Below are 14862 nucleotides of genomic sequence, written 5' to 3'. Positions count from 1 at the left end.
AACACAAGCAATGATTAACATAAATAGCACTTGCCTAGTATTTTCCCATCAATATCACAACAGGAACTCGGTTTGGGTCTTGTGAGCCTGATAATTACAGGCAGCAGGGCCCCATTTCTTTTGTGTATGTGAAATCCCATCCCATATAACATTGATAACCTAACCAATAACAGATTTAAAACCTAGTTTGGGTTACAATCTGATGATTGACGTCGCTTTCCTATGGGAACTCCTGACTCTGACGTGTCAGCGTGATTGTCAACACAGCGACATATCTGAGGTGTTTTCCCCTTCTCACCTCAACACACTGGAATAAGTGCCACACCATCATGACCTCCCATTTGAACTTTGTCTTCTATCGGTATCAAACACATTGAGTTCTGTCCACCCAGCATCTTCTCAAATGCCTATTTCAGTGGTGTGGGGTAATTCGAACAGGAAGTGGACAGAAGAAAGAGAGGGGGGAGGCAGCGGGAGGGCAGGAGGGAGTGTGAAGCTTAGTAAAAGCTGCTCTCATCCCTGAATGGAGGGTGTGATGGAAGGTGATACTCTAATAGGATACAGGATGGACAGATAAAGTGATCTCTTCCCGGGTGCGTAGCTGTAGACCATCAGGTCCCTGTGCGCTGCTTGTCAAATAAAATCTGTAGTTAATACGGAGCGCTGAGTGATTCTTCGCCAACCCACCTTGTACACCTGACAGAGATACACTGTAGGACGTTTGCCCTTGACTTACCTCTTGTTTCACCAGGATGTGCTAATTACAAAAGAATCATTTTATAAGCCACTTCAAGAACAAGACCACATGATAATAAATCATTCATCAGCCTAGAATGCTGCATCAAGGACAACACTGAGCCTCAATTTGCTCTCCCTACTTAACTCGCAAACCACGATCAACACTGTGGCTGGCTCCATTCTTGCAGGTTCTGTCATATTGTGTTGACGCTAATGGACGACCTATGATGGCGTATCTGATTTTAAGGTGGTTCCGTTGATTTAAGTGGGAAAATGAGTGTCGTTCCTTAGTTTTTAGGGGCTAGCTTTGAGGATAGAGCTGGAGGAAAGGTGGAAGTCCACTAAGGAGATAAATGTGATTGGGCCAAACCCTCTCCAGGTTCTCTGAAGAAACACAAATGTTTTTTCAGGACAAATAAACATGGCATTCCCTTAACCCTGTCCTGGGTCGGTCCAACAATTGTTCACATCATCAGGGATTCTTCTTCCAGGAAAGCTTATTTTAGTATTGCAAAGGTAGGGATGCTCTTCAGCCTAGAAATCAAACTAGAGTTCTGCATTTGTATTGTTATCTTGTTCTTTCATAAAGGTTCTACCAGTAAATAGTTTGACTTCTTTCTCCAGGACTTCATTAAAACATACAGTATGTACCTTGTGGGAATCAGGAACTAAATACCTACGTTCAAGATAAGGCACTTGCTTACATAGAAGGTGTAAACTGTCCTTGTAGAAGTCAGAGGTTTCTGTTTAATCAGGCCAAATGCAACATAAACCTTCATCATGGAATCGTTCCTTAGCTAAGTTAGCTACATTTGGACAAAGTACATCCACAGCCACATGTGTTAAAACATGACAAGGAAGACGAGCCCATGCTTCACTGTTCAATGTTTGTTTGGATGTTTAAATCCCTAAAAAAAAAGGGAAATTTGCTATTTTTTTGCAATAGATTCAAAAATTGAAAAACTACTTTTAGTCAGCGGTTTACACAGCAGAACACAGCTAACACCAGTGCTACGTAGGCGTTCGTGCAGAACGCCACGGTTTGGCCAGAAGTCGTTGGCAAAACTAAAAGGGAAGTTAAGAAAGCAAGAATACTAATCTTAAAAGAGGAAATCTGGGACGAGACAAAAGCGAAGGGGGTTGAAATGAGGAGTTAAATTGGTGTGATGAAAAAAAAAAACTATTCATCGCGGAGTGAAAAGAGGTTGAGCAACGACTGGAGGGTGAAGCGGAGAGAGGGTGGGAGGACTGCGATGCTAAGTAATGTATCCTGCCAGTTTTCATTGTGTCTACAACTGAGACTGCACCACAGAAGCAAGTCGGCTGTAATAGGATAAAGACTGTGCTGCAGAGGGAGAACAAGGAGCAAGAGGAAGGGGTGCAAAGTGGGAAAAGTGGAAAAAAGGAAGACGGAGAGGACGTAGCAAATGGCAGAGCAGTCACGCTTGAACACAAATAGAAAGAAATCAATTATTGGTTGTGCAACCAGGTTTCAACACTCCACCGATCAGTGGTGTGACCAGTACAGCTGCTGTAATTCTGTGACGGCCAGAAAGATGTTCTACTCCTATTATGACACTCGTGGAAGCTGTCAGGTTCAGTTAGTCGGGCCGAAGTTAACGGCAGTTGCGAGCTGGAGAGCATGGCTGGTGTGCACCATGTTTTCTGGCACCATGGTGGTGGAAACTGCCTTGTTGGCAGATTATAATATGAATATATATGAGCTAACGACAAATAAACAAACCCAACATTAACTTTGTCTTTACAATTCAATACATTTTGAGCAGAAGCCAAATTCAATGATTTGCAGAATTCCAGATGTTTATTAAAATATCAAACCAAATTGAATTACCTTTTTTGTCTTTGATTACATTTTACATTTAAGTTTCAAGCTATAGCGATGTTATTGTGAAGGCACAACAGTTTAACCCTTGTGTTATCTCTGGGTCAAGGTGACCCAAAGGCATGAAAACAAATGTGTTATTGCTTGTGTTGCTTCTGGGTCAAGGTGAACAACCTCCCTGGCTTCCATACATACATCTGCAGTGGTGGAGGTCGTCGTTAAATAACACTAAATAAGAGAAAAACGGTCCTTCAGAATCATGACAATGGCGAAAAAATCCTTTTAACAGACAGAACCCTTGTCATACAGTCAACATTTTCTGAGACTTTAATGGAAACATTTTTGATTCTCTCGATTGCAATGTAAAAGTCAAATGCAGATTATCAAATATATGTTTCATGCTAAGACATTTTAAGAAATATGTATATAAATATTCATTTGTAAGCGTTTTGGATAAGCGTCACCAGGGAATGAATCTGTGTTTTAAAGACTTACTTCTCTCGCTGGGCGAGTTTATATCTTCTGAGAAGGTTGATGAGGTCAGTGATTTAGAATGGCGGCATTTTGAATTGTTAATTCTAAGGCAAATGCAGACAAATTGAAAAACACAACAGTCGTGTGCAGGTGCTGCTAGGTGATTCAAAAATGAGCTGGAAGTAAAAGAGTATAATGCCGACCATTAATCACTTCTTTCCCTTCACTAAATAACTTTTATTGGATACAACCGTCTCTTGGCATTTGGCTTTAGGGTTTGCCGCAGTCAATCCTCCATCTCCATGATCTTAATATACAAGATAAATATGTTTATCTGATGTTGGATCGACCACTGCGAGAATGCCCTTTGTTGTGACACTGTGTGACAATTCCTCATCAGATTGATCAGATAAACTGATACGCTGTTTGTTATCGAGACAATTATCTTCCTCTAATGTGTTTGTTTGGAAACAAAACTTCTAGATCGTATAAGGTACTTGGCTTGCACATTCACGGAGGATCTCAATCTCATTCCAGCGATGTTTCAGCATTGTCGGTGAAGTGGCAGTTTGACGGAGCTAAATTGAGAAGCGAGAGACAATCCAATCATTGCCGATAAGATTCTTGTCATTTAATTGTTTTGACAGTCATTAGCATGTGGGCGTCGCCCCCCCCTTCGCATGTTGAGACACGCTCGCATGTGAAGAGGGATCCGCCGCCAGCATCTCACAAAATTGATGCAGTCATTTAATAAGCAAGAAGGTGGACGCTCTAATGTGTATTGTGTGTGTGTGCTGGCGCTGCGCTGTTTTTTGCCGTAATGGCTGCGCCACAGGGTGATTATGCAGGCGTGCTACTTTCTTAGCTCACCCACAACTTACCTCTTCACTGGCACAGAATTGCACAGATTTGGTTGCTTTCTCACTGTTACTGGCTGAGTAATAACTAAGTAATAGCTAACCCCTGAGTTGGGCAAATATGCTTTAGTTGCGTTTGCGTGTCCATTTTTGTGTCCCTCACATTTGTCTCTGTGGCACAAAATCTTGTAACATGAGTCACACCTATTACACCAGAAGTCTATCATTTCATTGTATTCTACTGAAGGGTCAAAAATGCTTGTTATCAGATTAAAAATTGACTTAACGTTTTAAACAATGATGTGAAAGCAGATCTTGGTTCAGAGACACATTTCAATAGAGTATCCAGTTCTGTGTCCCAATTCCTTTTGAAACAATGATACATATATAATACTGTTATATGTAGTTAAGTAATTTTGATAAATATCCTTCTACTCCAACATTTTTATTCATTCATATTTGTGTGCCTCTTAAACTCTGCTGAGCTGAATGTATCTGTCTAGGCTGTGGCTTTAGCAAAAATGCTAAATATATTTGGCAATTAATGTACAAAACATTTCAATACCAAGCACACTCGGTCATTTTCTTTGTCCATTTTCTATTGAGAATAGGCCTCTAGAGTCTATCCCAGCTACACAGGACAAGACCTGAAAAGAAGTCTTGCCAGAAAAAAGGGTCAAATGTTAAACTGGGTCTTCCCCATGGCTTCACCTAGTTGCCAAGAATACCTAAAACGTTCTAACAATATGAAAAAGCACTGGTTCTACTTTGAGTCTTTCATAGACCGCCAAGCTCCAGACGTCCTACAGAAACTAATTTTGCTTATGCTTCTATCTGCAATGTTTTAAACGATTCATGCATGGCAAATGCTTAAAGAAGAAGTTAAGGAAAGTGAAGAGGAAAGAGGGGGTATGGAGAGATATTCCCCCTCTGGCTGTTTCAGCTATAAATATTCCTCTCATAATTTCTTTGAGTTGCAAATTAATGCTGTTTTTACACAAGCATCGCTCTTTTCCCTGAAGTTCCCTCCTGTTTTTCCCCCCCAACGCAAAATAAGTTTGGGATCAGTGTGTGTGCGTGACCCTGATCAGCAATATTATCACAGCAGTGGGTCCGATGAGAAGGAAAAGCTCCTAAACTAATATAGTCTTATCTCTTATCTAGTGGTGCCGATCACACGCTGATGGTATCACCGACATCCACAACACTCTTCGGGTGAGAGAGAGGGAGAGATGTACCATCTAGAATACGGGGCGAGCAGAGAAAAACAAGCGCAAACGCGGATAAACAGAAGTAGAAAAAAGAGCTGAGATGAAAGAAATGGAGGTAAGATGAGAGAGGGATGAGGAAGAAGGTTCAGCAATAGTTCCAGTCAAATGAGAAGAATTCAGGAATATTAAGCGAGTTTGTGGTGCTGTGCCAACGTCATAGTTAGAGACTTACAAAAACGAATGTGATGTTAAATAAAAAGCAGCAGCTGCTTTATTATTCATCATATCCCGGGTCATCTCAGCTTGTGTGCCTTCCTGGATTCTTGGCCACCACTCGCTCGCTCTGTAAAGAGGATTTGAAACTTTGAGAGCTAGAAAGTGGGTCAGCAACTTTGTCTTCTCTCATCTTGTGTTGCTGATAGAAAATAATTGAGACTTTAATCAGACTTAAATTAAAATATTGTGGGGTTAATTATACCCAGCCGCCACAGTCTATTTTCATTGTCAGGGTTTTGAATGAATTAAGCATTATGGTGTGTTACTTCTGTGAATTTAATTATGTCAAAATCAATCACAAAATGAGCGATTTTTTTTCAATATATTCTTTATTTTGAATTTGTAAATAAAATAGTTGTAGTTATTAATTACATGTGTTTAGTTGTTTTTGATAAGTGGATATTTATTTTTAATGAATAATAGAGTGGGTCAAGAGTCAACTGTAAAAAGTTTATTTTCATGCTTGAAGGTGAATAGAGAAATTGTAGGAGTATGTCATGGTTTGTTTTGTTTATGTAGCTTTTGGCACCACAAATAAAGACCAAGCACCTATAAGAATTCATGTTCATCAAAAACAGTCCACCTGGGATTGTATAAGTAAGTAAGTAAGTTATTTTTATTTGTATAGCGCTTTTCCAGACCAGGGTCACAAAGCGCTTAAACAATCAAAACAATATTCAATAAAATATATATTTTAAAGGTCAAGATAAAACTGATAACACAACAGGAGTTCCAGAAAATCAAGGAAAAGCCTGAACAAATATAAATGTCTTAAGATGTTTCTTAAAGGAGTCAGAGGAAGTAGTCTTTACTGGACACAATTGATAATCTAAACTCTTTAGAAAATGAATGAAAAAGTAAAATCATCAACGGTCATGATGTTGACATGTTATACTGTCAAGGGGAAGCTTGTGTTGGTGTTTTAAAATACATCAGTGTCCAGATTTCTCCTTCTCAAATGAGCTCAAGCGGTTTTTCTGTCTCTTTTTTCTCCATAAAATCCAGCAGTTATCCAGTGTCTGTCAATTAACATGGATCCTAATTAGTTTGTGCACAAAGAATCCATTAAAATCCCATCTAATCTAAATTCATTTATTCAAGTCGGCTGATTATGAAAGCTGTATACAAGATTGTGATGACGTGTCGGATGCTGACGGAGCAGCTCAATTTCAAGCCTGCGATTATTTGCCCAGAGTAGGAAACCATGTTTCGGCAGTCTGGCGGTACAATCATGTTTGTGACCCAGTTGAGTCTGTCCTCCTCTTTTGTGAGAGTGATGATCCACAGATGCTTCTCTCCACTCACGAATCAAGTCAGATATTATTACTGTCCTTAAGCCTTATGAGAGTCCACAGTCAGGCCCCATCCACACGACCCTGATACTCAGAGATGTTTATTGTTTCAGCCACGTGTCACTGATGACTCAGTTTGGGCTGGCTGTTATGTGACCGCCTGCACTTGTTTTACCCATTATTTGGGCTTTAAATTGAAGCTTATTTCATCCTTCAAAATAATCAAGAAGCCACGAGAAATCCATTCTTTTTTAATGTTGTGGGTTTGCTGTTAATAACTATTTCAAGCAGCATTTTTCCTTCTATTTCTTCTATGTTTTCTCCTTGAATGTCTTAATGTGAGAAGCTTTCACTTTAAATTCGGTAGAAGCAGTAATGCACTGAGCACCGACTTGCTCAAGGATGAAATGATGGAACGAACCTACAGCTTGAGCTACTGTTGATCCAGGCTGTAGTGTTGTTGCTGGATTTAAACGTCTGACCGCTGAACTTACTGGCCCCAAAATAATTCAATTAAATACATTTTCTGGTCCCTTACAACTCGTGGGGAAGACTCATCTTCCCATTGTTTTAGACGGTTCGCATTTGACGGCTGATTAGGTTCACTTTCAACGAGTCACAGTGGTGCTGGTATATGCTTCTTCATGGACTTCCATGGGAATCATTTCCAGGACCTGATCTTTCCTGACAAGATGCCCCACCAGGGTTGGTCTCCATTATCTCAACCTTTCTGCCGTCACCCAAAAAATCTGACCAGAGAATACAGATGAAGATGCTTCTAGTCTTAAATCTATCAATGACGGAAAAAGAAAGAAGGAAGACCTTTTCTTACGTTCCTTAAAAAAAATGATCCGTGATGAGAATTTAAATTAATTATTCAATTGTCATTTATTTTGTCATGTTGTTTAATTATTTATTTACTCCTAAGTGATGTTATACGAGCTCCTTGGCGGAGGTATTTGCCGTCTCTGTGTTTCCACCTTCCTTCTTAGTTCTGATCCCCTCCTCGACTTATATCTGCTGACACTGCTTTAGTCATCCTTCTCCTCTGCTCGCCCTCTCTCTCTCCTCCTGTCAGTGTCTGTCTATCAGGGCCGGAGCTGATGAATCACTGGTCCAGCCACCATAGTTAGTGATGACCATAAGAGCTGACTGATGCAACTCTGTGGAGGAAACTATCGGCACATTATGCAGTATTGATTTACCCCACGTCCTTGTGTGCCAGACTTGGGGAGAAATGATGGAGGGCGGCATGTCTATTGTGACCTAATGTGTCTCTGCGTCGGACGAAAACTTCAAATGAATGATAAACTTTTAAAGAAAACAAGGATGAATGACGACATGCTTGACCAAAATTCACCTTTGTCTGAGTTTGTGTTAAAGTATTTGTCACATATATTTGTTGTGTGTTCAATATTACTCCTAAAACTAACCCTCAAACCTACAGTTAACCAACTTGTTGTATTAATATGGATTTCAAATCAGTTTTCAGTTTATATAAATCATCTAATTTAATCCAAATGCTTTTTATTTGTGGACTATTGTAGGTGATTTTCCGCAGTGCAGAGGTCCTGATGCTGGTGTTCTGGCAATTCTCTCTGCTTCAGACTGCAGCAGCACAAACTTGTACCTGGAAATATGTTATTAAAATCAGATTGAGTCCACAGCAGTAGTCGACTCTGTCCCCCGAGAAACCGGACCCTTCATCACGGCTCCTCTCTAACATCATAAATCTGGGTTTTGCTGTTTTGTTCCTTCCCAAATCTGAGCTCTGAGGCCAGTTATCTTGTCTGTGCTGAGGTTTGTGATTCGTCAGACTGAGCCACAAAGAACAAAAATTGTTGTTGTTTTTCTGGATAACTACAGATGTGTAGCAGTGTCTTACTTTTATTTTTTTAATTCCAATAAAAACACAGCAAAATTAAGGGGATGATTTACAAACAGATTTCATAGCATATAGTTCGAATTGATTAGATAAAAATAATACCAATTAAAAAAGATTAAGAATAAATGGAAATCAAATAAAGCTAAAGCTTAGTAAAGAAGACACAGTACAGTTGTGTGAACAGTTTATACGAAATTAGTCTATGAAAGTCGAATTTCATTTATTTAGTTTTGATTTAAGGTAATTGACATTTTAATGATGGAACATTCTTTCAAAACGTAAAAGGGGCCCTGGCAAGAAAAAAAAACACTTTTGCATACGGTGCAAAAAACAAAAAAAGGATTAAGGCTTGGCACGTAATTCAATTTTTATTTATCTTTATGTGCTCATGAAATCTAATTCAGCAGAAATTCTAGTGTCCTGACATGTTGGGAACAAAACTCCTTCAGCCTCAACCCAAGAAGTGTTTCCTTTGACGAAAGTACAAGCATAAACAGACAGAAGAGCAACATTTGCTTGATCAAACTAAGATAAATAATGGTTGATCTTTTATACTGGAGCTGCTCTGTACTCACATTCTGTCATTATAAATCATCACACCTTTTGTAATTAGGTAATTGTCCCGGGGGATTTGTTCAGCTAACTGAGAAGCATGAAAAACATGATCCTCTCAAAAATATAAATGGCCCTCTGTGAGACGAATAAAAGGGAACACAAAAAGGAGCAAAATACAAAAGGAGGTATGACGTTAGTTCCCACAGGAGTGTAGCAGAATATTGGCCTTATTAGAGGAGATGGGAGTGGGTGGGAGAGGGCGAGATGGATCGAGGGAGAAAAGACAGAGCCCCTGGACAGAACGTTAACACAAAGAAAGGAAGACTCATAGAGGAAGTTATTGGACTTATTAAAGAAGAGAGTGAGTGGGAGAGGAGGGCAGACACACACACACACAACACAGAAAGAGAGGGAGAGGAGATGTGATGTTATTCTGTCAGTGTTTTCCCTGTGGGGGCTCGAGTGCTTGTTAAAAAGTCCTGACAGAGAAACCACAGCACAGCACACACGCACGCACACACACTGACAAACTGACACTGCACCAGTGTGATTAACTTGAATAGCATTCTTCTTCCTCCTCCTGTGTTTGTGTTCATCCCCAAAAATCAACTGTGTTCACGTCAAAGATGTTGCAGCAGAAGTCCAAGAGCAGGTTAGACCACCGCTTCTGTTTTCACTACAATTAGCATTCACCGTATGAAAGGATTCCCTCCTGCTCACACCAGCTTACACTAGTCTGACTGAACACACACACACACGCACACACACACATAACATCGTCTTATTCCTGCTTGGTTGAATGATTAATTGAAATTAAAAACATGGCTTAACTAAATACCTTACAATCCAAAACACATGTGGCCCTGGGGTCAAATCCAACAGATCTTATGAGGCCCTCAAGAGACACTTAAAATTTAACAACGATTTAACAGGTTGTTAAGACTTCCTGTGGAGGAGGGATTGTGGTCCAGAGTCAAAGTTGTGACACACATGGTTAGTTGAAGTGGTCAACGTGAGCGAGATCGGCTGTTAAGCAGGTTCATTACGGCTGGAATTGTGCGACGTGACGGGAAACAAATCTCTTTGTAGGTCAGATGTTGTCGATTCTAATCAAACACTTTGGCTGTGAACAATTTTCACCGTCTGTTCCTCACGGAATCCTGGAGAGATGTTATTGGGTCAAAGGAACGTCAGTGATTTCTTTTTGGTCACTGTGTTGTTTACTTGGCTCGTGTCCACAGACGTTTCCCTCTCTTTTTGTTTGGCCGCAGCTATTTCTGTGTCCGTCCTTTTATATTTAGCAGCGGCGTGGAGGGATTTTTGTCACTCCACTGCGCTTCCCTCGGGCGGACACACAAGGCTGTAAAAGCCAGCAGATAACAGGCTGTTGGTTTAAGATTGGGACAAAGTTTACTGTCTCATTTCATACGAATACGTGTGGCCTTTATTTTGAAAGGTGAGAGGAGATAAGTGCGAGCACAAAAGTTTGTCCGTGATATTTCAGGGTGTGTTTGTGTCAGCGCACCAGATACTGCATGATCCTATCAGCACTAAGGGATATGAAGACAGCTATTTATAACGCTTCCTTATCTCCTCTTGATTCACTGTCCTGTCCTGTGAGGCAAGTGTGTGTTTTCGTCAGCTTGTGTGACCGTGTGTGTGTGTGTGCAACAGACCGGGGAATTTAAAAGTCAAAGACTGTGAACGTGATAGACGGAGCATGAGCGAAGGTGTGCGTGTGTGTGTGTGTTAAGGTGCGTGTGGACCACAGAGACATGTCACACTTGACAAGGATGAAATGAGAAGATACCTTTGGCAGTTTTCCGATGTCACGCTTTGCCAGTTGTTTCAATTAGAGACAATCACATGCTTCTTATTCAGCGGGTCACATTGGTCCTCACTGCTCAGTACACCAGTTCTTCTTCTGCTGCTCTCTGGGTCGTCTAAGATCACAGCTTCTTACCTTCTCTAAAACAACAGGGGATAGTTGTCTATTTGTGTTTCAAGAAACCCCATTTTCTACTTGCAGAGAACCACCAGTCCAGTTGATCTCCAGAGGTTCCCCCATGCAAAAAACAATGTGTTGCTGCTCCCACTGCTTCCTGCACCTTCATCTAAATATCAATTGGGGCCGTGTTATGAACTCTCCAATGTCATGAGAGGTTAATAAGTTGGTTACTATTATTTAAGATAAATTAAAACATTTTTAAATTAAATAAAGTTCATAAAATACACCCAAGTCCTCCTGGGACTAGGACATGTACTGGGACAAGTTCATGGACGGGTGCCACTGTGACCTTCGTCTTCCTTATATATACAGGTTGTTTAAAGCTATTCTTCTTAAAAAAAAAAAAAAAATTAACATACAATTTAAATGTTTAGTTATACGGCCCATCCCCACATTTGGCCCGGCCCCCTAAACAATACCAGACGCATTTTGATTTTTTTTTTTTCATATACAGTGCCTGACCACCCATGTTCAAGGGGTGAATTATTTTGTAACCTAGCTAAATCAACATCAAGCATGTTTTTTTTTGTTATATTCTGTATCAAAAGGGTCTCAGATTTATTTCCTGCCTTTAATTGTGAATAACACAGAATGGGTTATTTTGGTTATGTGTGGCTTTATGGAATAAATCAAACAATTCATAACGTTAAGACAACCCTGCGATCGTCACACTTTTTATGTTACAAACTGACACTGGCCCCCCATCAGAGAAGGGAAAAATGATGTGGCCCTCACAGGAAAAGGTTTGGGGACCCTTATTTTAAATGAGCGTAACTGTGGTTATTCCTTCTTTGTCTCTTGGTTTTCTCAATGGTTTCCTTTAGCGTCCCTCCCTTGTGCATTATTTCCAGTCAGAACTATCCCGCTTTGAGTACTCATTCACCACATTAATTCTGTAGCCTGTCGCCCCCTTTTCCACCGTCCAACATCCCTTCTAGAGTGGTCGTAATGGTTTACATTCGGAAGAACAGTTGCATATAAAGAAGACTAAATATCCTGATAGATATATTTCAATAATCCGTAGCCGCCTCCTTCACCACGATGCCTCGTCCATGATCGCGGAGCAATTCAAAGTTAAGATCATTTTAAGATAAGAAGACAGCTATGTTGCAGACTCCTTCTTATCATTAGAACGCCAAATAAAGAGGAAACTCTTTTATCCGCCGCACTGTTAAGGTACATGCATCCGCTGACTCGTATCAGCTCAGCCGGCTCTTCTCCTGTGGGTTCCGTGGAGTGTGGGAGTACCGTCCGTGACGAAGACGGGGACTGACATGTCTTGTAGCATGACCTCCCGCCTGTCCCACCATGCTCTAGCGTCGCTTCACTTTCTATCCCATTAACACACACTCACACACTATCTCTCGCACACACACAGGGACTGAAACAGTCATTAAAAGTAAACAATGGTGAATTTGTGTGTCACCTTAAACATTTGATGATTCTTCAAGGAGACGTTGTTCTAAAATATGTTGTAGCTCTTTCTTACTTAAAGCAACACAGTTTTGTTTTTAACTGTACTTTACACAGACGCTGCAGGTGTGTGAATGGGAGGTGTGTGCGAGAGCGCTGTGATCTTACAAAGTGACACCCAACAGAATCTCTTTTTCTTCATTTGTCTCTTGTCATCGCGGTAACCTTTTGCTTTGTGTCTTGTCGCTCCCGTGTGCGTTTGTTCCCGTCTGTCGGCTCGTGGATTCACACACACAGACACACACTAGTCTGTCATAATTATGGTGCCAAAGACAAGTGGTGTCAAGACAAACCGTGTGTGAACTCCTTGACATTTGGAGGCAGCAGACGAGCACATTTGTTCTTCTGGTTTCTCATCATGTGGGTTTTAAAATTCATTCAAACTCTTGCACGCACCTGCGCTGCAGACGTCTGAATTAGGCGATTGAGTCGGGTTTAATGGAGTGAGTAGGAGAGAATGTTAGCCACATTCCGAAGAGCCATAAGAGTCCAGTCTTTAGTGCACCAATCCAATTTGGGCTTAATAGAATTGTTCCTCTCATCCATTTATTCATTCGTGCGCTGGTTTTAGTGTCTCTGCCAGGTCCAAGACGGACGACAACGAGACACAATCATTCAAAGTATCTTTTCTGTTTTTTTCTCAGGATGTGAAGTCGACATTCTTCCAGTTCGGTGCCTCCATCCAGCAGGAGGCGCTGCTCATGCTGAACATCATGGAGGAATATGACTGGCACATCTTCTCCATCGTCACGTCCAAGTTCCCTGGCTACCAGGAGTTCATCAACATCCTCAAGACCACTGTGGACAACAGGTGCGTTCATGTCTGCTCAGTATTCACCACACAAGACTTTCGTCTAAATGCCTGCATCATCGAGGCAGTAAAAAAGATCCCGTCGGTGCTGTTCTTCATCCCCTCTTCTGCCTTCATTCCGCACCAGAGCACAGATCCAAAGAAACAGCCATTATGCTTCTTATCGTAAACAAAAACCTGTGTTGCACTTTGTAGCAGGTCCCTGAGCACAACTACGACGCAACCAATAGATTTACTGAAGCTCTTGTTTTATTCAACTTTTCACTTGTAAACATTCCAACAACATTTAGAAAAGTGAGCTTCTGAATAAATCAAACATTTCAGTTCATTTTGAAGTCATCTCTTTTTTTTTTAATCTCAGACATTTGACATTTTTCATATTATCTGGGATTTTTTGATTTTGTAATTACAAAAAAGGCAAGACAAACACCAGACAATAGTATATGAAAATGATTTATAACTATACGAAAATAATTATACTACAATTTTGCCTGTATTGCAGTTTACAGTCGGTCAACAAATCTCAAAGTGCTACAGGTTTCAAATAAGACAGAGACATTAAAACACGACAGTAAAATATAATTTAAAAACAATATTAAAAATGGTGTTCTAGTGTACATCAACTTCCTATGTGTGCATTGAAATATGTTAAACAACACCTCAGAACTACTATAATGAACCAACACTAATAAGTAAACCAATACGTTTAAAATATCCTTTAATTTATAAACAGCTATGAGTTGTTGAGGTTTACCTTGGTGATACCACTTAAAGAACAGAATAATAGATTAAAAATAAGACTTTGAATAAATATCTTTGGTGCCAGGACTTTTTTCCAGACATGAAGAAATTGTCCATGGTTTTAAAAAAACACATTTTGAGGGGTCAAGGAAACAACACGAAAGGTGCTGTTGTTGTACAAAGATCCAAATGCCAAAACAGTTTCATGGCTGACTGATGTCATGACAGAGGGGCGTCGTGTACATTCCAGAGTCTGACCTTTCCTCGTCCTCCATCGGCTGACTTGGTCCACGGGCAGCAGGAACCACGGCCAGCAACAGTCACTGAGCCAATATTTTATCTCATAAATGTCATTAAATATCTGCTGATGACGCAGATAAGCGTTGGATTGAACATGCACGAAGTGGCGTGCGAGGCAGAGCTTGACAGTGAGCAGAGGAGAGCATATTTCCTCTGCCCCCTCGGGACGATCCAGGTGTGTTTAGTGCGCTAACAACCCGCACATTTAAACAGCCACCTGTGTGATCCCGAGTGTAACACGCAGCCTCGTTTGTTTCTCTTTCCCCTACGTTTTTGCTGCCACCAGAGTGCTGAAGGGCACACTTAATTATAAATCACACAATTGGCTAATGTCTTATTCAACACCAAAGTTTGGGGAAGTAAACAACTGCTGTGTGTGGTTTGGAAGATTCTTTTGT

General features: G+C 40.6%; 1 protein-coding gene across 1 annotated transcript in view; it reads left to right on the top strand.

Moving 5' to 3' along the window:
- grin2aa (glutamate receptor, ionotropic, N-methyl D-aspartate 2A, a) overlaps nucleotides 1–14862 on the top strand; it is a 115891-nt gene that overhangs the window by 58615 nt on the left and 42414 nt on the right. Inside the window, exon 3 of the mRNA XM_087810147.1 lies at nucleotides 13257–13423. Within this exon, the coding sequence (XP_087666273.1) occupies nucleotides 13257–13423 (167 nt within the window). The remainder of the gene's footprint in view (nucleotides 1–13256; nucleotides 13424–14862) is intronic.

Source organism: Callionymus lyra, chromosome 15, assembly GCF_982586985.1.
Source record: "Callionymus lyra chromosome 15, fCalLyr1.hap1.1, whole genome shotgun sequence".
Taxonomy (NCBI): domain Eukaryota; kingdom Metazoa; phylum Chordata; class Actinopteri; order Syngnathiformes; family Callionymidae; genus Callionymus; species Callionymus lyra.
Note: the sequence above shows the minus strand (reverse complement) of the source record. Positions and strands in the feature narration are given on the sequence as shown.